The sequence below is a fragment of the Tamandua tetradactyla genome, chromosome 20 (assembly GCF_023851605.1).
Source record: "Tamandua tetradactyla isolate mTamTet1 chromosome 20, mTamTet1.pri, whole genome shotgun sequence".
NCBI lineage: Eukaryota > Metazoa > Chordata > Mammalia > Pilosa > Myrmecophagidae > Tamandua > Tamandua tetradactyla.
Window position 1 is genome coordinate 26,787,005 of NC_135346.1, and position 25,838 is coordinate 26,812,842.

The following is a 25,838-nucleotide window of genomic DNA, read 5'->3' on the forward strand; positions in this document are numbered from 1 at the left end:
AAATGTCTTTTTTTTAAAAAAATATTTTTATTGATAAATCATCACACGCATACATTCCATGCATGGTGTACAATCATTGTCTCACAGTATCATCACATAGTTGTGTATTCATCACCATGATAATTTTTTAGAATATTTGCATCGCTCCAGAAAAAGAAATAAAAAGAAAAAAGAAAAGCTCACACATCCTACACCCCTTACCTCTCCCTCTCATTGAGGGATACTAATACTTCTGTCTACCCAATTTATTTTAACCTTTGTCCCCCCCCATTATTTATTTATTTTTTTATTCATTTTTTTTTTAACTCATCTGTCGATATCCTGGATGAAAGGACCAACAGATACAAGGTATTCACAATCCCACAGTCACATTGTAAAAGTTATATTTTTATACAGCTATCTTCAAGAATCAAGGCTGTTGGACGCAGCTCAACAGTTTCAGGTACTTCCCTTCAGCTACTCCAATACACCATAAACTAAAAAGGGATATCTATACAATGCATAAGAATAATCTCCAGGATACCCTCTCAACTCTGTTTGAAATCTCTCAGTCACTGAAACTTTATTTTGTCTCATTTCTCTTTTCCCCCTTTTGGTCAAGAAGGTTTTCTCAATCCCTTGATGCTGGCTCCCAGCTCACTGTGGGATTTCTGTCCCACGTTGCTGGGGAGATTTACCCCTCTAGAGTCATGTCCCACGTGGGAGGGAGGGCAGTGAGTTCACCTACTGAGCTGGCTCAGAGAGGGAGGCCACATCGGAGCAACAAAAGAGATTTTCTGGGGGTGACTGTTTAGGTGTAATTTTAAGTAAGTTTAGCCTATCCTTTGCAGGAATAAGTTTCATAGGGGCGAATCCCAAGATCAAGTGCTCAGTCTCTTGATTTGATTGTCCTCACTGCTTGTGAGAATATCAGAAATTCTCCAAATGAGGAAGTTGAATATCAGATGTCTTTTAAAGCAACTTTAATCTTTAAATACCCCCTTTATATCTACCTGTGTATATCTCTTACACCTCTTTTTTATCATCTCATTTTTTTCTTTAAAGTCAATTTTTTTTGAAGACATTAAGACATTTGTTGTAGAGTTTCCTACTGTTTGTATTTCGTTGATTACATCTCAGTGGAATAATACATCTACTGTATTTCCTGTAAATAGTAGAAAGGATGATTTTTATCAGTAGTCTAATGATTGTGTAATGCTTTGCTGGCCCCATATGGTTGCCATATTGAGGCTGCCATTTTATTTTGCCTCAGGTTTATTATTATTAATTTTTTGTATGCTGTTGGCAGGGTCACATTTCTCATTCTTTTTCTGTGTGACTATGCCATTATTGCAGCACCATTTGTTGAATTTTCTTTTCTCTTTTTTTGCTTGTTTGTTTTTTTGGGAAGTGCATAGGCTGGAAATCAAACCCTGGTCTCCTGTTGGCAAGCAAGAATTCTATCACTGAACTACCCTTGTGCCCCCTGCCTCAGGTTTATTAAATTCTTATCTCTTAGTCCATTCCCTTACTTTCTGGTTTGCGTGTTTGTAAGTGAGCATCTCCATTTGATGGGGATTTGTTTAGCTCTTGCAATTATTTTCTTTTGTCTTTCTCTAGTAGAGGTCGAATATCTGGTTTATTTTAATAAGTGGAAGTTTACAAAATGAGATAAGCTTCAGTTTAAACACAGTAATAAAATCACTAATTCTTTTTATGTTCCTTGGTCAATCAGCCTAGACTGTTAGACTTTAAAAGATGCCTTATCATTTCCATTAGTTCAAATAAGACTTTTACATACTTTACATGAAATACTGGGTTTTATATAATTCACTGACTAATTTACCTACTTAAACATTTGTTCCTTAAATTTTGTCTGTTGAGCTAAATCTCAGGTTCTCCTCAAATGAATTATATGGGTGAACATATTTTGTAATTAGGAAACCATACCATTTTACTATATGAAGCATAGACATAGAGATTTGCTGTTTCTACTACTTCAATATAAAGAATGAATTGCTTATTTTCCTCCTACACTGCCACTCTAAGCTCTACCTTAAATTGACATTTAAAAATAACATACTACTTGTCAATTTTCTTTTGGCATCTTTTTTACTTCCTCCTATTGCCTAACTTTTTAAAATGTGATTTGATTTCAGTGTATTTATTTGTACCCTCTTTCATATAAGAAAGATTATCAGGTTGATGTGTTTTATAATATGTAGAAGGACTGTTATTGTTTTTTATTAATGTTCCTACATAGATATTTCAGGAACCAGCAGAGGAAGAGCGAGATAGCAGAAAAAAGAAATATCCTAGTCCCCAGAAGACTCGTTCAGAATCTAGTGAACGAAGGTTTGTGTTTATCTTTAATTTGGTAGTCATTGATAACTCATTTTGTAGTTGCCTTGAAAGAACATTGAAGGGATTTTTAACATGTGTATGGACTCTTTTCTCTAAACTGATTTAAGGATAATGTTATCTCTCTTTCTTCTACTCTTTCTGTTTTTTTTTTGCCTTTGTCATACTTTCTATTCCTTTTATAAACAATCATCATTAATTCTTTCCCCAAGAGCACAGGGGTGGGAACAGTCTCCTTAGAGGATATTAATGAAATGTTCCATTTGGTTAGGGGTGCTCAGTGTTAAAATTATCCATATCATTTTACATTACAAGCAGTACAGCTTGTGTATTAAATCATCAGCCTACCATAAAAGAATTGGTCTTTTTGTTCAGGTAAACTTTGTTTTGAGCCTTTTTTCTGTCCTTGTTCTAAATTTTATTTGTCCCTCATCCCTCCCCATACTTTGGATTCACCTCTGCTTTTCATTTCACCCCACCCAGTGTGCTTGAAGGAAGAATGTTTTTCCCTTTTTATATAATGGATTACGGGAATTATGTGGTGACCTTATGGCTTTCTAAAAGAGCATAGGCGTTATGTATTTTCATGCTTCTTGGGAGGTTGCTTCATACTACCGATTTGTTTGCAGGCTTGTTTCTATAGTCAGTATATGGCTTTTATATCTGTATATTATAGGACACGTGAGAAAAAAAGAGAAGATGGCAAGTGGAGGGACTATGACCGGTATTATGAACGGAATGAATTATACCGTGAGAAGTATGACTGGAGAAGAGGCAGGAGTGAGAGCCGGAGTAAGAGCCGAGGCCTGAGTCGTAGTCGAAGCCGAAGTAGGGGACGCAGTAAAGACCGGGATCCAAATAGGAATGTTGGTGAGTAGATGAGGTTTCTCCCTAAAAATTCAGTAGTTACTTTTTTCCATATCATAAGGGAATAAGAAATTCCCTTAAAAATAAATGTACCTTTAATATGTTTGAATAATGTAAAAACTAGATTTATCTCAAAAAAACTGGATATTGATTTTATTACAAAGACTCATTATTCTCAGGATTGAGTCAAAGTAGTGTGACTAAAAAGAAGTTCTTTGTAAGTGTATCCTGGTACCTATCATCTAGATTTGTCATTTTGTATAATTTATACAAATGTCCTTTAATCAACAAAGTTATCATTTAAGGAAGAGGGTTGCCTTGCTTTTTCTCTCCCCTTAAACTAATTGATTTTTGGTAAGGTTGCTTACAGTTTATAAAATTAAAAAAAAAATTAAGTAGATTACTGGGTTCCCAACAATTGATCTCCTGGGATGTGAGTTTGGAAGTCAATGCTTGGTCTCTTATTAAATATAAGTGGAGAATCTGCCCTTTTTCAGTTAGTATTTTGGTGTTGATAGGGTAAAAGATGATTTTGTACAAGGTACTGGTCAAGTTATATCACATTCTTGATATTTCCATCTTAGGATGTATTAATAATGAGAGCATTTTGAAATATGGTTGGCTTAGTAAGTTACTTCTGTATTCTCATCTTTCCTGTTTTGTGAGAAAATAAGCAGTTTAAAAGCATAAATGCCTTATTTACTTTGTTGTTGTTTTGATTTTATCACTAAAGCAGAGCACAGAGAAAGATCAAAATTTAAGAGTGAAAGGAACGATTTGGAGAGTACCTATGTGCCTGTGTCTGCACCACCTCCGAGCTCTTCTGAACAGTATTCCTCCGGGGCACAGTCTATTCCCAGCACTGTTACTGTGATTGCACCTGCTCACCACTCTGAAAATACAACTGAGAGTTGGTCTAATTACTATAACAATCATAGCTCTTCCAATTCTTTTGGTCGAAACCCACCGCCAAAGAGACGATGCAGGGATTATGATGGTAAAAAACACCACCTTCTCTTATGTCTATACCTAAAAACACTAGTAATGCGAATGTTGCATATATAGCATAGTGTTTAATCATAATGTAGATTTGGTTAAAAGGAATGAATAGGGAATCTCTTAACAGCATGTTTGTTTACTTGTTTTGATTTAATTGTTTGACTCTTGTCAAGAGAATATTCAAAGTTGACCCATTTTAGTTTGTTTTTTGTTTTTATTATTACCTCAAATGCTGTAAGTATACCACACAATTTGGTAGATGTTAAGTGAGTTTGAGTTGTGTTTGGTATTGGCAGTTTGTTAGACATGTGTAGTCTACTTAGAAGTTTGATTTGTTGTCTTTGTATTTGATTGAATGAATGTGTATGTATGTTTATTTTAATTTTTTATTATGTAAATATTTAAAATTTGTGAAAGTTGAAAGAACAATGTAATAAACACCAGTTTATCCATCACCTTACCTTAACAGTTACCAACTTATGGGTAATATTGTTTTAATTTGCACTCATACCCACTTCAGCCTATACTATGTTATTTGAAGCAAACCTAAGACATCATAACATTTTATCTGTTAATATAGAATACATATTTTTTGCATTTTATTTGTTTTAAAGTAGAGAATTAAGTCAAATAATAATTCAAGCATTATCTCATTGTCACACAATGGTTTCCTAGCCCCGCAGCGTTCTTCCCAGGGCTAGCTTAATTTTATCAGTTTCTTGTATATATATATATATATATATATATATATTTTAAAGATAATCTCTGCATATGCACATAAACAAATACATATACATGTTCTCCTTCACTTTTTTTTTTTTTTTTTTTAGTATGCTTTATGGTAGGGGTCACATTTCATTCATTTTCCATGTAATTATCCCATTATTGCAACACTTTGTTGAATTCCTTTTTTTTGGGAGAGGGCTTGGGGTTAGAGGAGTGCACAGGCTGGAATCTCCTTTACTTTTTTACGTAAATGCTTGTATGCTATTCACATTATCCTGCATAATACTTTTTTTCACTTAGCAGTATTTCTTGAACTTCATCTTACATTAATACTTAAAGAGCTTCTTCAATAACTTTAGGCTTCTTAGTATTATATATGTACAAAAATGTGTTTAACCTATTCCTTATGATGCACTTTGGATGTTTCTGGTATTTTAGAATTCTTCAAGAATGGTAGAGTCAATAATCTAGTACATAATGGTAACTTGAATTGTTTTAATCTGAGGTTTCAACTTGCTATATAGCAGAAATTGTTTTAGAGTAGTATCACGGGAATAGAAAATTGAAATTAAATAATTTAGTGTTAAGTCTTTCATCCCCCCCTTCCCCCACTTCTTTCAGTTTTTTGTATATTGATGCTTGCTCAAATTATCTGACTTTTTATTATGAAAAGTTAATAGCAAATGGAGCTAATCTTGTAGTATCTAGGAGCCTGTTCTTTTTTTTTTTTTTTTTTTTTTTTTTTTTTTTTTTAAAGGAAAGACAGAGAGAAGGAAGGAAGGATAGAAGGAAGGAAGGAAGGAAGAAAGGGAAACATTTTTAAACATTTTCTTGTTTTATTGTATTCTGTTTCTCCGTTTTTGTTACATGGGCTGGGGCCGGGAATCGAACCGAGGTCCTCCGGCATAGCAGGCAAGCACTTTGCCCGCTGAGCCACCGCGGCCCGCCTCTTTTTTTTTTTAAAAGTTGAGAAATATTCACACACGTAGAGTCCAACCATATTATACAACCAATGACTCATGATACCATCACATAGTTGTGTATTCTTCACTGTGATCATTTTTAGAACATTTGCATCACTCCAGAAAAAGAAATAAAAAGAAAAAAAACTCATACCTCCCATACCCCTTATCCCTCCCTCTCATTGACCTGCAGTATTTCAGTTTACCCTATTTTTACCCTTTATCTAGGAGCCTGTTCTTAACTCTACTATTTGCTATTTAACAAGTCATAGTGCATCATAGTATAGAAAGTACTACCTCAGGTATATGTGATGATTAGCTCAATGAAAAGTAAAAAAGGTTTAGACTCCTTAGAGAAAAGCAGTTTGTAAAATCAGATAAGTGGATTTTTCAGTGACTTGTATTGTTTGTTTCCTGAATTCGCAGTTCTAGATTGTAATGAGATACTTTTTTTATTCTTACAGAGAGAGGATTTTGTGTACTTGGTGACCTTTGTCAGTTTGATCATGGAAATGATCCCCTGGTTGTTGATGAAGTTGCTCTGCCAAGCATGATTCCTTTCCCACCTCCTCCTCCTGGGCTTCCTCCTCCACCACCTCCTGGAATCTTAATGCCTCCAATGCCAGGCCCAGGCCCGGGACCAGGTCCTGGACCAGGTCCTGGACCAGGCCCGGGACCAGGTCCTGGCCACAATATGAGACTTCCTGTTCCCCAAGGACATGGTCAACCACCGCCTTCTGTTGTGCTTCCCATACCACGTAAGTATATATTGCTATATTGCTTCAGTCTTTGTTTCTTAATGGAGAATTCTATTTAGAAGACTTTCATCCTGTTAGCTAACTTGACGTTTGATTAAAAGTGTTGAAAAATAAATTAATAATAGAATTTAGAGTGTATTAGTTTAATTAAGGTGCTGTTCTGTCCCTTTTTTCTGTCCCATTATTGTGTGTATCTCCAATGTAAATTTTTTTTCCCAATGCAAATTTTATCTATAGTGGCCTAACCTATATTGACCTATAGTAAAAATTTTGCTAGTTGATGACAATTAAGAAAGCTGATTTTTTTAAGTTGCATAAAACAAATATCTTGGTGATTTAATAAAATTTCCCAGTTTTTAAGGAAAATCTCTTCAAGAATATTGCAAAAATTTTTTTACCTTTTATTATGGAACTTTTCAAACACACAGAGATGTAAAAGAATAATGTATATGCCACATATATCATCATCCAGCTTCAATAGTTATCAGTATTTGGCTATTTGTATGTCATCTGTCCTCCCCTATACACATTCACATATGCACATTCCCTTTCTTTTGGTTTGCTTGTTTTGCTGGAGTGAATTCCTAGCATATCATTTCATTTGTATGTACTTCAGTGTGGATCTCTTTATTGATAAAGACAGTCTTTTTGTTTTTGTTGAATTTTTAAGAAGTAATCAATATGCTATCTCATACTCAACAAAATTATAAAGAAATGTTTAAAAATATTTTAAAAGTTGCTAATATACCAGACACATGAGTAAGATTAATTTTTTAGAACTACTAATTTTTTTAAATGTTGGAAAAATTATGGGACAAGTAGCATCGAGTACAAAGATAAAAGAATATCTTTGAAGACATTTAACATTATTAAAAGATGGTAATTATTTTAAAAATGATTACCATTCAGTTTATTTAAACAGTAAAATACTCTTTCCAATTTTCCTTTTTCTTACATTTTAAAATTTTGAAATAGACTCACAAGAAGTTGCAGAAATAGTAGAGAAATATCCATTGTACTCATCCTCCAGTTCTTTGTAATGAAGTTCTTTATAGAACATATCTTATTAAAGTTGGTAAAAGTTTGGAGAGGTTTATTGCATAGGTTTGGTCAGTTGAAATACAGTTTTTTTAACTTAGCATTTGTGAATATTTATTATCACATAAACAGTATAATTGTAAATCTCAAGCTTAGATTTTATTCCCCAGATGAAAAAACGTCTTTTATATATAAAATATCTATCAGTAGAAGATATTATTTCAATGTAGTGCGTAGGAAGGGCCCAGTGGGAACATACCTATTTTTATTTTTTTTCCCTCAACCGATGTTACCATCTCCAGGGGACATTTTGGACATTGGTAGGAATTAATTTATTGCCTCAACGATTAGAGTAATATAAGGACATTTAGTGAGTGCAGCCTAGAGATGCCACATGTCCTGGAATGGGCAGGATAACATGCTGAAAAGAATTATTTCCCATCTTAAATGGTTTGTCCTGCGCAGCATCCATGTAGGAGAAATATCGTTAATAATAATTTGTACATAGATTTTAGGTGTATGTCTTATATTTAAGCTCAGATAAGTTTTACATTAATCTATACCAAATTTTTCAGGATCATCACTGTCATCTCAATTGAGGGACTATTTTCCACTATTTTGTTCCATACTTTACCAAGAGTTTATCACCATTTTCAAAAATCCTGTTAACCATCATAAAGCCAGTGACTGAATCTGAGCCATCCATTCATCACATCTGCATTTGTAGCTGTCCTTCTTTGCCTCTTCCAGTTGCTGGTGGCCCCAGGCATTCCTTGGCTTGTGGCAGCATCACTCCAATCTCTGCCTTTGTCTTCACGTGATCTTCTTCCCTGGGCCTCTGTGTCCTCTCCTCTTCTTATATCCAGACGCTGGATAGGTACAAGCATCCAAGTACTTCAGTGCACTCTCTAGGGCACAAGTGCCAAAGCATTTATACACTGGTGACCCACACAGAAGCATAAAGGGGGAAAGAGCAGCTCCTGGTTTCAGAGAACTTGGAATGGTGTCATGGAGAACGTCCTCTCTTGTGAGGTCCTCAGGGACTGACTGGAAGCCTCCAGTCTCTTAACTCATTAGGATGAGCAGTTGTAACAGAGCACAACATCATTTCCTAATGACAATGGTTCTCAAACTTTAGGGAACATAAGAATGAATTCTAGTAGAGAATTTCAAACTTGAGAAGCTATCCCCTCCCCCTTATCATCTTCTCTTTGTTCAAGGACACCTGTCATGTCCATGTCACCTGGCACACCTCAAAGTTGATTAGATGTGAAGTCTGCAGGCTATACGCAGCCTCAGGCACCTCAGTCTTTTTCTGTTGCCATGAGCAGAGCTTGAGGGGCTGTCTTGAGGGGCTGTTCTACTCCCCCTTTGGGGGACAGTTCAGTCCCTGGGTCTGAATCCCATGTTGGTGGCACCTGGGGCAAGGTTTTGGTGGGTCCCAAGGTTGAGGGTTGTTTTAAAGTTTCTTTGCCAGTGGCCCTCTGACTCAGTTGAAGCAAGGCCCTTGAAGCTTGGGGCCACAATTGGGGTGTCCTCAAGAGAGCAGGGTGTTGTTAACAGTGACTGCAATAAACTTAGTCTGTTCTCTGGCCTTTTGCTGACTTCTCTTTACCTTCTCCTTGTCCTTGTTTCAATTGTTCGGAACATACCTATTTAAAAGTTAAATCTAAGAATGTCAGTTTCCCCGCAACATTTTACAATGAAAACTTTCAAACCAAAGTTGAACTGTACACTGAACATACATATGCTTACAACCTGGGTTCTACAGTTAACATTTTACTGTATTTGCATTATTACATATCTTTCTACCTCTTAGTTTTTGTGTTTGATGCATTTCACTGTAAGTTACAGGTATCAGTACACTGCAGTATGCTTATCATTAACTTAAAAGTTCTGTAGAAGATTATGATCATCCTAGAAAGTTCTCTCAGCCCCTTCCCAGCCATTCTGCAATCCCCCCATACACCCAGAAGCAACCAGTTCCAGTTTTTTTCACTTTATATTAGTTTTGCCTGTTGTAGAACTAAGAAGGTTTTTTTTAGTTAATTATGCAGCTCACTGTGCTTAAGCCTGCGTATAGCAATCAAATTCCTAAATCTATTCAGAGCCAAAGCACAGGTATATTAAGTATGAATGTCCATATCGGTACTAGTCAGGTGAATTTTTTATTAATCATGAAACATTTCATTTCACTTTTTGTTATTTATAGGACCACCCATAACACAGTCAAGCTTAATAAACAACCGCGACCAGACTGGGACAAGTTCAGTACCCAGTCTTGCACCAGTGGGAGCAAGACTACCTCCTCCTTTACCCCAGAACCTCCTTTATACAGTATCAGAACGTAAGTAAATGTTTTTCAACTTAAAATTGCTAGGAGATAGATAAGCAATTGTATGTAGAAAATTTTCTCATATCAGTGCTAGACTTTTAAAGAATGTAATTAATTTCTTTTTATGTGTCACTATTAAAAAGAATATATTTGTATTCAGGAGGCAGTTTATTATGTGGTTATGCTTATATAGCCATGTTTTAATTTTCTTTGGAAATGGGAGAGAAGGGCAGTATCATTTGTTTTGGAGAAGGCTACTCTGCCATGAACTAGCAACTTTCTTAGTCTTTTGTAAAGGAAATTCATTCTGAAGCTTCTGTTCAAAATGATTTCTCTGATTGAACTTCTAAAATGTAAGGCTTAGTTCCTAATAAGTATACAGAAAGGTCAGGTGAAGTATATGTAATAATCATTTAGTTAACTTATATGCTTAAGTGAAGGTAGCAGCATTTAAAATTAATAGCTAGTGTTTAGGCTGTTTGTAAAATTCATGTTTAACTAATATGTTCTCTTAAATCCTATTCTCTTATTTCTTATTATTTTTTTGTGTGTGTTTGTTTGGTTTTTAAAGACTTTAAAAAATGTCTTTCTCCAAAACCTTAAAAAGACGTTTTAGCTGTTCGTTAAGAATATCGCATTATGGTTTTTTTTCTGAAGTGGCACGTAATTTTATGGTTATGTTCATTTTCCATGTAACTTTTTCATAAACAAAGTTTGAATTACCTCCTAAACATTTCTTCATCTCCATTATCTCATGGAGAGGCAGTTCAGCAAAGTAGTTAAGTCCTATTGCCCAGATTCAAATCCTAGTTCCATCACTTAACTGTGTGAGCTTGGGCAAGTTACTTAACTTCTTGATATCTCAATTTCCTTTTCTGTAAAATGGAGATAATTTTTACCCACCCTTAGAGTTGTTTTGAGGAATAAATGAACTAATGTATGTAAAGCATCTTGAGCAGTGCCTGGCATCTAGTTAGCTATAAATAAGGATTAGTTATTACATTATTGTAGTTATTATTGTCTCCTCAAATTTCAACCTCTCTAAAATCAAACCTATAATCTTCTACTTAAGTCTCTACCTTCCATTACCCTTTTCTTTGTCAGTGGTAGTAATACCCACTTATCACCTAGAATTGAAGCCTTGACATCACTACTGACTCATTGCTTTGTGTTTTCATATCTAGTCAAAAATTCTTTTTTCCTTTAAAGTATTCCTTTGTCTCTCCATTCCTGTTACGACTTCTCTCCATGAACACACCTGAATCACATCACATTTGGAGTCATTTTGGCTCCATTATGTTTCACACCTAAGTCATACCACATAAAGCTGCTAAGCTAATTTTACTGAGAAAACCAATATGATAGTTCCTCTTGAGTTCTCTTTACTGGCCGCTATTTCTTCCTGAACCACAGATGAACTCTCTCTGTAGTTTTTAACTCTTTCTAGAATCTGCTCCACTTTCTTGAATATCTCAGTTCACTGTTCCCCAACATGCATTTTCTCTAGTCAGGCCAATCATACTTCCCTCTGTGCCCTGTCATGACTCAACCTTTTCTCTTCCATTTATATGCTCTCTTCTATTCTTTGTTATGCCTTTCAAGGCCCAAACTTTCTAATAAGTTTGGTAACATTATTGTTCAGTTCTAAAAATATATATTAAAATATTAACATTTAATTATAGATAGTTCTCTTTTAAACTTTTTTCCTTTATGTAAATCTCATGTTCATCTGGGCTTCTTCAGAATAGAAACCACATCTGTTAAGTAGTTGTCCTTCTTGTTTAATCTCTTACAAACTTCTGATTACTACCATGTGTTTTCACAGTGCATGTTTGTTCCATTGCTGCTTTCATTTTTTAATTATGGGAAATTTCAAATATAAATAAAAAATAGATGATACTATAATGAACCCCATGTACCCATCAACCACTTTCAGCAGTTTTCAACTTATAGCCAATGCTGTTTCATCTATTCTACACCAAATAATTTTAGCATTATTTCTAAATGTCTTTTGGATTTATAAATATGAAAAATTGGATTATGTACCTCAGATTCTTTTGGAGATGGCATGTTTTTATAGTGTTAAGTTTAGCATTGTGAGTGTAAAAAACCCATTTTTTAAAGTTTTTGAAATCTCTGGTAATTACCATTTATTTTTAGATTTCTAAATTTAGCATTGTGACTAAAAAATTGCATTTTGATTTTAATTTTAAAAAACTGACATTAATCGTTTATTTCATAATAGTCATTAAGTCAGCAAATTCTTGTTATGTGTTTACTATGTGCCAGGCATTGTACTAGTTAGACATTGGGGAGCCAAGATGAACAAGATATCCGAACTCAAACTGTGTAGACTCCATTTTTTCTGTTTTTAAAAGCGGCAATATTTAGTGATATATCACTGAAGGCCTTTGAGAATAGATTCCAAACTTAACATTTCTAAGAAAATATTTGGATGGGATCAATAGTTACAATTTTTTTTGCTATTTTAATTACTGTAAATGAAAATATCTAATACCATTTCGATTTTAAAGACATTTTATACCGATAAGGATAGTCTTAAAGGTTTTATAATACACTTTTTACATTTCTTTCATTTTGCCTCAGATCAGTAAACAGAGGATAACTTTCCAGTGGCATTTGTGAATTCCTGTATTAGAAGGAATCTCTTTGGTAACAAAGATATTTAATTTGTTAGTAGCTAAATATTTTGAAAGTTTTAGAATATTTGCATTGGGCAATTCAAAATTAATTCAGTGCAAACCGATTTGTGATTTTCTTCTTTTTTTAAAAATCTAAATTTGATTCTAAAATTTATGTTTGAAAACCTATAAGAATTCTGATAATCAAGGCATTAAAAAAGTTTGTTTTTTTTTTGGTGTAGTATACTTTGTCACCTTTTTTTTTTTTTTTTGCATGGGCAGGCACCGGGATTTGAACCTGGGTCTCCAGTATGGCAGGCGAGAATTCTGTTGTTCAGTTGATTTTTAAAGAATATATTTCCAAATTATTGCCTTTCAGACAGATACAGATAAGTTGAATCCTTCAGATTATTCACATTTACTTCTCTAAAAACCATAATTGATAATTTCCAAAAAAAATTAGAAGTTGCTTTGGTTCAAATGAAATAAGAAGCTGTATATTTAAAGATGTTTTGCAATATACTAGAGAATATGAGCTATCCCAAAAGTTTAACAAGTTGGCAAAGTCTAAATTAAGGATATTTTGTTTGCATTAAAATTATTATTAAAATTCTCAGGATAAAGAGTGCTTATAAGTGGAAAACAAACAAACCCAGCATATCAAATGGTATTTAGACTGTAATAATTATGTGACTACATTTCAAATATAGGAAAATGAGATCTAGATTTTTTAGAGTAGGAGTCTGCTCAGTGCTACTGGGAATATGCAGAAGAATAAGAAATGGTTCATCTAAGAAGTTAAAATATCTAATAGTGGGAAAGAAATATTTTTTAAAAATCACAGTCCATTTTTTTATGACAGTTAAATGATCAGAGTGCCACAGAAACATAGGTGACAGAAGAACTAATTCTGCCAAAGATAAATCTTTAGGTTGTAATTATCATTTGTTTTGAAAGAGGACAATGAATTTTTAAAAAAAGAAAAATTATTCCCTCCATTGTAAAACTGGATAGGATATGTGTGGTTCCTGATAATGCAATTTAAAAGTTAAATGGTTATATTTTATATATCAAATGGTTATATTTTAGAAAAAATTCTTTGAAATTGTTTTTTGTTGAGTTAAAATGTCACAGGCCTATGAAAATGGCTTAAATAATGAGCAGTAATTGGACTTGTAGGGAAAGACAGTACTGTCATATACATTTCTAAATCAACTATTTCCTCTGAGCATTTTACTCAAATGTTGAGCTACCAACTCAGTATACGTTTTTTTATTTTTATAAAGTCACTGTATTAGTATACAGTGTTGAGGTAACACATCCGCTCTTCTCTGCTTTAAGTTTGATCTGTTTCTTCTGCTTTTTTGAAGAAGAAATAAAACTATTTTATAACTACTACGTTCACTGTACTGGATGTGTAAAAAAGTAAGAGTAGTATTTAATATCCTGGGATTCTAGACAGTGATTCTTAGGTAGAAGGCATTTGACAGTGTTCAGAGGAATTCACATAAATAATCATTTACTTTCAGAAAATGCCTTTATTATCAACTATATAATATTATTAAAACACTATATTTCTTAATGTGAGATTTCCTCATTTAATTGTTTGGGTGCATGGCATTTCTGTGTGCAGAATAATGGATTTAAAAGTCTAGAAAAGTGAATCAATCTTCAATAGAAAGTGCTTGTACATCTTATAAAAATTTTTTTCCCTTGCATTTTACCTTGGTTTGTGTTGCATTCAAAGTCATATTGCCCATTTTAACATAAAGATATGTATCCAGATGATTGGATACTTTTAATAAATAATCTTTCATCGACTCTGTTGAACTTTCCTACTCTGCTGCTGTGCACCAGGCACCGTTTAGGCCCAGGGATCTTGTATTCTAATAGAGAAGACACATGATAAGTATAGTTAATATTTAGAAGGTGTAACTTTTAAATTATTAGTTTTAGATTTGAAATTTTAGCTTAAAACTGTCTTATTTTTTACTTTTTCCTGTGAATATTCCTTATTCTAGTTTGCTAACTACTGGAGTGCAATATACCCGAAACAGAATGGCTTTTAAAAACGGGAATTTAATAAGTTGCTAGTTTACAGTTCTAAGGACAATTAAAGAAAGTCTATAGAGATGTCCAATCTAAGGCATCCAGGGAAACATACCTTGATACCAAGGCTGATAATGTCCTTGGTTTAAGAAGGCCGATGATATTCAGGGTTTTTCTCTTGGCTGGAAGGGCACATGGCGAAGTCAACTAGCTTTCTCTTCCAGCTTCTTGTTTCATGAAGCTCCCCCGGGGGGAGTGTTTTCTTTCTTCATCTCCAAAGGTCTCTGGCTGGTGGACTCTGTGGTTCTCTCGTCCTGTCGTGGTTCTGTGGCTCTCTTGTTGTTCTCAAAAGGAACTCTCTCCAAAATGTCTCCTCTTTTATAGGATTCCAGTAAACTAATCAAGACCCATGCACGCTGAATGGAGACATATCTCCATCTAATCAAGTTTAATAACTACAGTTGATTGAGTCACACCTCTGTGGAGATAACCCCAATCAAGTTTCCAGCCTATAGTGCTGAATAGGAATTAGAAGAAACCGTTGCTCCTACAAGATTGATTAGGATTAAAGCATGGCTCTTCTAGGGTACATAAATCTATTCAAACCAGCACACTCCTAAAGACAAAATCAGGAAAATTACACAAAGTGACTGAAATTTTAGTTTGAATAAAGATTTTCTTCAGCTAATCAGAGTTAATATTAAGAGTTTAAAAATGTCAATATCAGGCATGTAATATATATGAACAAGTTAAAATGAGAACATGGTTTATTGGAATGTTTGTAGTTTGGTATTATCTGGTTTCTCTCTACCAAACTAATTTGTATGAATATAAACTCTGACTGGCCCCTTTCTACTATTATTATAAGCTGTTTCTGATTTATGAAAAAAATTTAACATGGAAAATTTCAAATATACACAAAAGGAAAGAGAATAATGTAGTGAGTGATTCTCCATATACCCATTTTCCAGCTAAAACAATTTTTAACATAGTCTTGCTATATCTATAACTTATCACTGGCTTGATTATTTTAGAGCAAGTCCCAAACATAAAATTTCATCTGGAAAAGCTTTATACATTTATCTGAAAATATAAGAATTAAACCCACACACAAACACAGTATTTTTTTTTTATTAATTAAAAAAAATTAACTAACACAACATTAGAAATCAATCCATTCTACATATGCAATCGAAGCACAGTATTTTTATAACCACCACCACCACCCCAAATTAACAGTTGCTTATTAATGTCAAATAGTATGTCTGTGTTTATATCTCCCAATTGTATCATAAATGTTCTTTTACAACTGGATCCATTTTTTAAAAAATATTTTTATTGAGAAATCTTCACACACGTGCAGTCCATCCATAGTATACAATCAATGGCTGTGAATATCATCACGTAGTTGTATATTCATCACCATAATCATTTTTAGAACATTTGTATCACTCCAGAAAAAGAAATAAATCCTGTACCCCTTACTCCTCCCTCTTATTGACCATTAGTATTTCAGTCTACCCAAATTTTTTTACCCCTTACCCCTTTATTATTTATTTATTTATTCCTTACTTTTTTACTCACCTGTCCATACCCTGGATAAAAGGAGCATCAGACACAAGGTTTTCACAATCACATGATCGCACTATAAAAGCTATATAATTATATAATCATCTTCAAGAATCAAGGCTACTGGAACACAGTTCAGCTGTTTCATTTATTTCCTTTCTGCCACTCCAATACATCATAAATTAAAACGGCATATCTATATCATGCATAAGATAACCTCTGGGATATTCACTCGACTCTTCGAAGTCTCAGCCACTTAAACTTTATTTTGTCTCATTTCTCTCTTCCCCCTTTTGATCACGAAGGCTTTCTCAAATCCCATGATGCCAGGTCTTGGCTTATCCCCAGAGTCCTGGGAGTGGATTCATTTTGAAGCTGGGTATTTGAAGCTAGAGTCAAACAAGATTACACATTACATTTAGTTAAATTAATAGTTTTCTTATGTCTTTATAGCAACTATTTTTTTTCCATGCTGTTTATATTTGTTAAAGAACAGATCATTTGTTCTGAAGAATTTTCTCACATTCTGGATCTGACAGATTCTATCCCCATGGCATCATTTATTCAGTTTCTCTTGTTGTTGTTGTTTTTTCTTTACATGGGCAGGCACTGGGAATCAAACCTGGGTCTCCCGCATGGCAGGATAGAATTCTGCCAGTGAGCCACCATGGCCCGCCCCCATGGCGTCATTTAATATGTTCCTCTATCTCCTTTGTTTCCTGTAAATTGAAAGTTAGAGTGAGGCTTGTCAGATTCATGTTTGATTTATTTACCCCTTTTTGATTAGGAGTATTTTATAGATGGGGTTAATATGTACTTCATACTTCAGTAGACTATGATGCACATAATATCTAGTTATCTCTTTTCTGTGTTATAAATATTGATCAGTGTGTACCGGTGTTTTTATCCTGATCCATCTATTTTAAAGTAGCTTGTGGTTTCAGTAGCCATCTGTGATCGTTGCCTGTATCTGTTACTTCAGTAAGGCCTAGGAAATTGCGATACTCAAATTTTGTAATTTTTGTACTTACTGGTTGAAATTTTATATTGAAAAACCTGGCTTAACCATTTGGTTAACTTAAAATGCAGTTTTTAAAGGAGAGGCAGTATAAATACTTCATTTTTCATTTATCAGTTTTTAGAACCAGCATTTCCTAGTATTTTCCAAAGGTGACCACTGTCTTTTTTTTTTTTTTAATATTATGAACTCATGTATTTTTAACATTTGATACCGGGTGTTTTTGTTTTTTGTTTTTGTTTGTTTGCTTTTGCCCATTTCAGTCCTTTTTGATGTTCACATTGTCTCATCTTTGATGAGGGGGAACCTCTTCATGTTGACTCTTTAAGGTTTTTGTCTTTGTTTGTTTTGTCTTTTATTTTTTTGTCATGATGCCATGTCTTTGGTAGCTGTCTTCCTTCCGGAAAAATGAGATATTCTAAGGTGTACTAGGTTCATCTTCTTTCTGCCCAGGTTTAGAGTTAGTTATCTAAAGAACTCTAGTTTCTTTTATTCTTTTACTTACTTTTTTATTTTGTTTAGAACTCTAGTTTCTTTTAATAATACTACTTATAGATCTCAGTAGACATTGTTTAAGAAAGTCATGTTTCATTTGAACAACCAACCATCTTTCTGAGGTGTTTGAATGCATAGTCTTTGTTCATTTTAAAAATAGATTTTGTGCAAAGTCACCTTTTAGTTTCTGATTTACTTTGACACATTAATTAGATATTCTTGGCTCATTTAATGCTATGTCATAAACTTAAATCAGTCATAAATCTTAAATCAGACTGAGATTTTTCTCTGTAGCATCCTACTCCATTCTGCTCATTGGTCACTTTTAGCAAGGAATTCTCTTCACTTAATATATATGATGTGGGATAGTCAGTACAAAAGGTACTATTAAATGGCCAAAGGGAGGTTTTGCTTCTTGATACCTTTTTTTTTTTTTAAACCTTGTCCTACAACATTTGGCTTCTTTGTGCCTGACAGTCTTGCAACAATATATGGAAACCCTAAATGTGCTTTCTTTCAAAAAGTGGTTCTTAATGTTTAATTTCATATGTACAGTAGCTGGTCTACTTATATGCGTTTTTGTCCTTTTTCCTTTCTCTATTAATCACACAATCCAGAAGACATGTGTCTGTATTTGTTAGCCATCTGCTCAAAGGTATAACAAATTTTCACCATCTTGTTTAGTTACCTTTTTTTCCCTTTTGAACATCTCTGTGAGGTATGCTTGTGATCTTTTTTTTTTAATTCCGTTATTATTATTATTGTTTTTTCTGTTGTGTGCAAACCTGAAATTGTGTGTTGGAAGTTGTTCTTTTTTTCTTTTACGAATGCAGCAGCTTTCATATGGCTGCATGTCTCATTAGATCAAAATTCTGTATGAATAATGACCTAGGGCTCCTTTGCCTAATAAGTTGACACAGCTGATTATTCAACTTTGGGTAAAGTTAACACACTATTATTCCATTTAAGATTGTGAAAGATGGAGATTATGTACAATCATACTACTCAATTCTTACTCTTTCTTTATACCATGATGCATTTTTTTTTCGCATGGGCAGGCACCAGGAATTGAATCCAGGTCTCTAGCATGGCAGGCGAGAACTCTGCCTGCTGAGCCACCGTGACCTGCTCCCTTGATGCATTTTAACTAGTTCCATGTCTGTTCTTTCTTGATTTAGAAAGGATCTTAATAACATCTCTCTTGTCTCCTGTTCCCTTTGGTGTAATTTCTTTGTTCTTGGCTTATAGTCTCTGGAAGTACATCATTACTTAAAAGAAGCTTGTAACTCTTGAATCCAGCTTCCCTCCATTCTTTCCTCTGTAGGACAGCCCATGTACTCTCGTGAACATGGTGCTGCTGCATCTGAGCGACTTCAGTTGGGGACACCACCTCCTCTGTTAGCAGCTCGTTTGGTGCCACCTCGCAACCTCATGGGATCTTCCATTGGGTACCATACCTCAGTTTCCAGCCCCACCCCTCTGGTCCCAGGTAAGCTTTGCTACAGATGGCCATCCACTTTGCTGATCTTTTATACATTAAGCTGGCCATCCTAAGAGGTGACTAGCATCCTGATCTCCTGACACAAATTCCCATTAAAGCTCTTAGGAAGTTTTATTTTCTGTTCCTCTGCTTCTTTTATTTATCCCTAGTGGTTGCTGCATGATTAGGCCTCCTGTGTCTATCATCCCTAGTGTCCTCTGTATTTACTGTTAGTGTCTGAGTAACAAAAGCTTTGTTAGTTCTAAACTAGTTTCTAATCAGTTAGGTAAGAACCTAATATCTACTCAAATATTTTCTAATCAGTTCTACATTTTTTTAAAAATTAGGTATCTGTTCTTTTAAATAAACAAAAAAAAACTGTGTTTTCTTGCTGATAATGGATAAACGTGTCTTTTTTCTCTCTGCCTCTTGTATAGTTGTATGCAATATAGCGATTCTTAAAAACTCTTCTCTTTTTTCCGTGTACTTTTTGAGGACTTATGGAGTACTTTCTGGGTATCTCATGAGGTTTTAAACATTTCTCAGGATCTCAGTTCATCATAATTAACTGAAGGATTAAGTTTCTTGCAGTATTATATATTCCCAGGAATTAAAGTAAAAGGTCATTGATTATGTAACTTATTTAAAATTCTCTGCAGCCTGAACTAGGAGATTTTATGTCGAGTACTGAGTAGTAACTGAAAACTTTTTATCATAATTTGCAGATCTTTATTTTTTTATTTATGCAGGCATGCATGAATGGGCAGGCACTGGGAATTGAACCTCGGTCTCCAGCATGGCAGGCAAGAAATCTGCCTGCTGAGCCACCGTGGCCCATCCTATTTATTTATTTTTAATCCATATGTTTTCCTCATCTGTCCATACCGTAGATAAAAGGAGCATCAGACACAGCTTTCTACACATAGTCCTATTGCGAAAGCTTTATCATTATACAATTATCTTCAAGAAGCATAGCTATTAGAATACAGCTTTACAGTTTAAGGTGCTTCCCTCTAGCCTCTCTAATACACTTTACACTAAAAAAGGGGTATCTGTACAATGTGTAAGAATAATCTCCAGGGTAACTTCTCAACTCTGTTTGAATTCTTTCAGCCACTGACAGTTTATCTTGTCTCATTTCTCTCTTCTCCCTTTCAGCTGAGAAGATTTTCTCAGTACCTTGATGCTGAGTCCCAGCTCATTCTAAGATTTCTGACCCATGTTGCCAGGGAGGTTCACATCCCTGGGAGTCATGTCCCACATAGAGAGAGGGAAGGGCGGTGAGTTTGCTTGCCGTGTTGGCTGAGAGATAGGCCACATCTGAGCAACAAAAGAGGTTCTCTGGGGGTGGCTCTTAAGGGCCTAATTTTGAGTAAAACTAGGCTAACCTTTTCAGGAATAAGTTTCATATGAACAAACGCTAAGATTGATTGAGGGCTTGGCGTGTTGATTTGGTTGTCCCTGCTGCTTATGAGATGTCAGGAATTCTCCAAATGGGGAAGTTGAATTTTTCCCCTTTCTCACTAGTCCCCCAAGAGGACTTTGCAAATACTTCTTTATTCATTGTTCAGATCACTCTGAGATTTATTGAGGCATCACACTGGACAAACCTACAAAATCTCATGTGCTTTTCAAGGTTCCATGTACTTATGGTGTGCAGTTAACCTGTCCATATAAGTTATATTAGGAAATGTACTAGTCAAAATATGAATTTTGCATCAAATAAACATTTTTTGCTTTAGTCTTATGCAAAAGTTGAAGTTTTAAAATATTAATGACCATCTGTTTTCAACACCTTGCAATATTGACATTCCTTTGTTCTTCCTCATGCAAAAACATTTTTTAATTTGTACATTTAGTCACTATCATTGTACATTCTAGGCATTCCTAGATTATACCCTCTCATTCTTTATTGTTTATCTTTCCTTCTGTTTGATATGTGCCCTCAGCCTTCCTCCCTCTATCCTTCTCACATTCAGCTTCATTCAGTGTACTTACATTGTTGTACTATAATCAGGTAGTTTTGTGTTATCCCTCTCTGAATTTAATTTGCAGATCTTGTACTCTAAATCATAGAAGTGATTGTGACAAGTAATAAAAATACCCTGTCTTGTTATTGAAACTTAAAAGAACAACATAAGACATTTTTCCATTTAAAAAATAGGATGTACAAAGACTTCTAAACACAATTCTGAAATCAGTGTCTTTAGTCGGTCTTACCGGTTTTTTTCATTTTATGTGAGGACAAAAAGGATGTATACTATTTGGAGATTAATACTATCAGAATTGCTTTTATTCTAAAGCAGCAGTTAATTAGCATTAGAATTTTAAAATTAAATTTTGTCTTATAGAGAAAACACATGAAGCTTATAATAAAAGTGACATTGATGAGACAGGTGGTGGAAAGATTATTGTATTTACAGATGTAAAATTTATTTATTTTTGGCTGTTCCATTTGAAATATGTTTTATATATGGCATCAGCTATCATCTCTAGTTTGAAGTTCAGATGACCAAATGGATAGATTAATTTTTATTTTTTGTTTTTTGGCGTGGGCATGCTCCAGGAAATGAACTAGATTGATTTTTTTTTTTCCTACTTAAAAACGTACCTAGGAATAGTAGGACATGAATAGGTCACATGAAACTCAACCAATCCTTCATATATGGTATAGTATCATGAAAAAATCTGTCTGAAGAATGTGCATTGTAATTTGGACTATTTTATTAATATAGATAAAAATGACTAGGTGAATTAATTATCAGCATGCAGAAATGGATTTATATGACAGTGTTTTTGAAAGGATCTTTTTTTCTTTTATTTCCAAAAGTGTATCCATCTACTGTAACTCAAAGTGAAACCTACATGAGTAGATTAATTATATTTGGTGAAGAAAACTTGATTAGAAATTGTTTATTTTTTAGTAATGTGAAATGATTTAACCTCCCTCTGATTTGTGGTTTGTTTTTGTTTATTTTGTTTCCCTCAGATACATATGAACCAGATGGTTATAATCCAGAAGCTCCTAGTATTACCAGTTCTGGTAGATCTCAGTACAGACAGTTCTTTTCAAGAACACAGACGCAGCGCCCAAACCTGATTGGCCTGACATCTGGAGATATGGATGCAAATCCAAGAGGTGAGAATGCTTTGAAATTTTTCCTAGATTGAATACAGTTGCTGAGTATGGTTATTGCATTTGTATTTCTGACCTCACTTGAAGAATTGAAGTCTAAAAATATTTACACACTATCTTTTTTTTGAAGGGTGTGTGTGTAATCTGTGTGTAATCAATCATCTCAAATGTTACTGGATAACTTTATCTACAGATTTTATTATAAAGCTATAATTAGACTATATATATTTTTTAATTTTTTATTGGGTAAAAAAAATTACAAAAAACACAAACATTCCCAACACATACACTCAGCAATTCACAATATCATCACATAGTTGCATATTCATCATCATGATCATTTCCCAGAACATTAGCATTAATTCAGAAAAAGAAATAAAAAGACAACAGAAAAATATAACAAACAGGGAAAAAAAATTTTTATAGGCCATACCCCTTACTGATCCCTTTCATTGATCACTAGCATTTCAAACTAAATCTATTTTAACATTTGTTCCCCCATTATTTATTTTTATTCCATATGTTCCTCTCATCTATTGACAAGGTAGATAAAAGGAGCATCAGACACAAGGTTTTCACAATCACACAGTCACGTTGTGAAAGCTATATCATTATATAATCATCATCAAGAAACGTGGCTACTGGAACATAGCTCTACATTTTCAGGCAGTTCCCTCCAGCCTCTCCATTACATCTTGGATAACAAGGTGATATCTACTTAATGCATAAGAATAACCTCCAGGATAACCTCTCGACTCTGTTTGGAATCTCTCAGCCATTGACACTTTGTCTCATTTCACTCTTCCCCCTTTTGGTCGAGAAGGTTTGCTCAATCCCTTGATGCTGGGTCTCAGCTCATTCTAGAGTTTTTCTCAATCCCTTGATGCTGAATCTCAGCTCATTCTGGGATTTCTGTCCCATGCTGCCAGGAAGATCCACACCCCTGGGAGTCATGTCCCACGTAGACAGGGGGAAGGTGGTGAGTCTGCTTGCTGTGTTGGCTGGAGAGAGAGGCCATCTGAGCAACAAAAGAGGTTCTCTTGGGGGTGACTCTTATGCTTAATTTTAAGTAGGCTTGACCTATCCCCTGTGGGGTTAAGTTTCATATGAACAAACCCCAAGACTGGGGGCTCAGCCTATAGCTTTGGTTGTCCACACTGCTTGTGAGAATATCAGGAATTCAACTTGGGGAAGTTGAGTTTTCCCCCGTTCTCACCATTCCCCGAAGGGGACTTTGCAAATACTTTTCCACTCACTGATCAAATCACTCTGGGATTCATCAGGGCATCACCTGGATAAACCAACAAAATCTCATATCCTATACAAAGTTCCATGTACTTAGGTGTTCAGTCAACTGTCTGCATAAGTTATGTTAGGAGATACACTAGTCAAAGTATAGATTTGTACCAAATAAGCATTTTTTGCTTTAGTCTCACACATTAGTTGAAATTTTAAAATATTAATTACCATCTATTTTCAGCACATTGCAGTAATGATATTCTTTTGTTCTTCCTCATGCAAAAACATTTTTAAATTTGTACATTTAGTCACTCTCATTATACACTCTAGGCATTCCTAGATTACACCATCTCAATCTTTGTTTATCTTTCTTTGTGATTTCATTTATGCCCCAGCCCTCCTCCTTCTATCATTCTCATATGCAGTTTCATTCAGTGTTTTAACATAATTGTATTACAGTTAGGTAATATTGTGCTTTCCATTTCTGAGTTTTTATATTCAGTCCTGTTGCACAATCTGTATCCCTTCAGCTCCAATTACCCAATATCTTACCCTGTTTCTATCTCCTGATGGTCTCTGTTACCAAGGAAATATTCCAAGTTTATTCACTAATGTCAGTTCATATCAGTGAAACCATACAGTATTTGTTCTTTTGTTTCTGGCTAATCACACTCAGCATAATGTCCTTAAGGTCCATTCATGTTGTTACATACTTCATAACTTTATTTTGTCTTACAGCTGCATAATATTCCACTTATGTAAATGTCACAGTTTGTTTAGCCAACTGTCTGCTGATGGACATTTTGACTGTTTCCATCTCTTGGTAATTGTTAATAATGCTGCTATAAACATTGGTGTGTAAATGTCCAATTGGGTCCTGTTTTATAATCCATTCTGCCAGACTATGTCTTTTGATTGGAGAGTTTAATCCATTAACATTCAGTGTTATTACTGCCTGGGTAGTACTTTCTTCTACTATTTTGCCTTCTGGATTTTATATGTCATATCTAATTTTCCTTCTTTTTACCTTTACTCATAGTCTTCTTTTCTACACTCTTCTCCACACCTCTCTCTTCTGTCTTCGTTTCTGTGTCTAGTGATCCCTTTAGTATTTCTTGCAGAGCTTGTCTCTTGGTCACAGATTCTCTCAGTGATTTTTTTGTCTGAAAATGTTTTAATTTCTCCCTCATTTTTGAAGGAGAATTTTGCTGGATATCGAATTCTTGGTTGGCAGTTTTTCTCTTTTAATAATTTAAATATATCATCCCACTGTCTTCTTGTCTCCATGGTTTCTGCTGAGAGATCTGCGCATAGTCTTATTGGGCTTTCCTTGTATGTGATGGATTGCTTTTCTCTTGCTGCTTTCAAGATCCTCTCTTTCTCTTTGACCTCTGACATTCTGATTATTAAGTGTCTTGGAGTATGTCTATTTGGATCTGTTCTCTTTGGGGTACGCTGCACTTCTTGGATGTGTAATTTTAAGTCTTTCATAAGAGTTGGGAAATTTTCAGTGATAATTTCCTCCATTAGTTTTTCTCCTCCTTTTCCCTTCTCTTCTTCTTCTGGGATACCCACAACACGTATATTTGTGCTCTTCATATTGTCTTTCAATTCCCTGAGTCCCTGCTCATATTTTTCCATTTTTTTTCCTATAGTTTCTGTTTCTTGTCGGATTTCAGATGTTCCATCCTCCAGTTCAGAAATCCTATGTTCTGTCTCTCGAAATCTACCATTGTACGTTTCCATTGTTTTTTTCGTCTCTTCTACTGTGTCTTTCATTCCCGTAAGTTCTGTGATTTGTTTTTTCAGACTTTCAGTTTCTTCTTTTTGTTCTTTCCTTGCCTTCTTTATATCTTCCCTCAGTTCATTGATTTGGTTTTTGATGAGGTTTTCCATGTCTGTTCGTACATTCTGAATTAATTGTTTCAGCTCCTGTGTGTCATTTGAATTGTTGGTTTGTTCCTTTGACTGGGCCATATCTTCAATTTTCCTAGTGTGATTTGTTATTTTTTGCTGGCGTCTAGGCATGTAATTACCTTAATTAGTTTATTCTGGAGATTGCTTTCGCTTCTTTTATCTAGGGTTTTCTTGCTGGATGAATTTGTTGTCTATCTGTTCTTTGACATTCTGTTCAGCTTTATCTGAACCTTTAGCTTAAGTTTTGTTTAACAGATGAGAATTTTTC

General features: G+C 34.5%; 1 protein-coding gene across 6 annotated transcripts in view; it reads left to right on the forward strand.

The window, feature by feature from the left end:
* The window catches only part of RBM27 (RNA binding motif protein 27), an 82,421-nt gene that overhangs the window by 23,038 nt on the left and 33,545 nt on the right, over window positions 1–25,838 (forward strand). For 2 of the 6 annotated variants that reach the window (XM_077137317.1, XM_077137319.1), the window contains 7 exons: window positions 2,243–2,334; window positions 3,017–3,210; window positions 3,941–4,204; window positions 6,359–6,652; window positions 9,903–10,037; window positions 19,123–19,287; window positions 22,268–22,417. In XM_077137317.1, the coding sequence (XP_076993432.1) occupies window positions 2,243–2,334; window positions 3,017–3,210; window positions 3,941–4,204; window positions 6,359–6,652; window positions 9,903–10,037; window positions 19,123–19,287; window positions 22,268–22,417 (1,294 nt within the window). The remainder of the gene's footprint in view (window positions 1–2,242; window positions 2,335–3,016; window positions 3,211–3,940; window positions 4,205–6,358; window positions 6,653–9,902; window positions 10,038–19,122; window positions 19,288–22,267; window positions 22,418–25,838) is intronic. The other 4 variants (XM_077137318.1, XM_077137320.1, XM_077137321.1 and 1 more) reach the window with 3 other exon arrangements.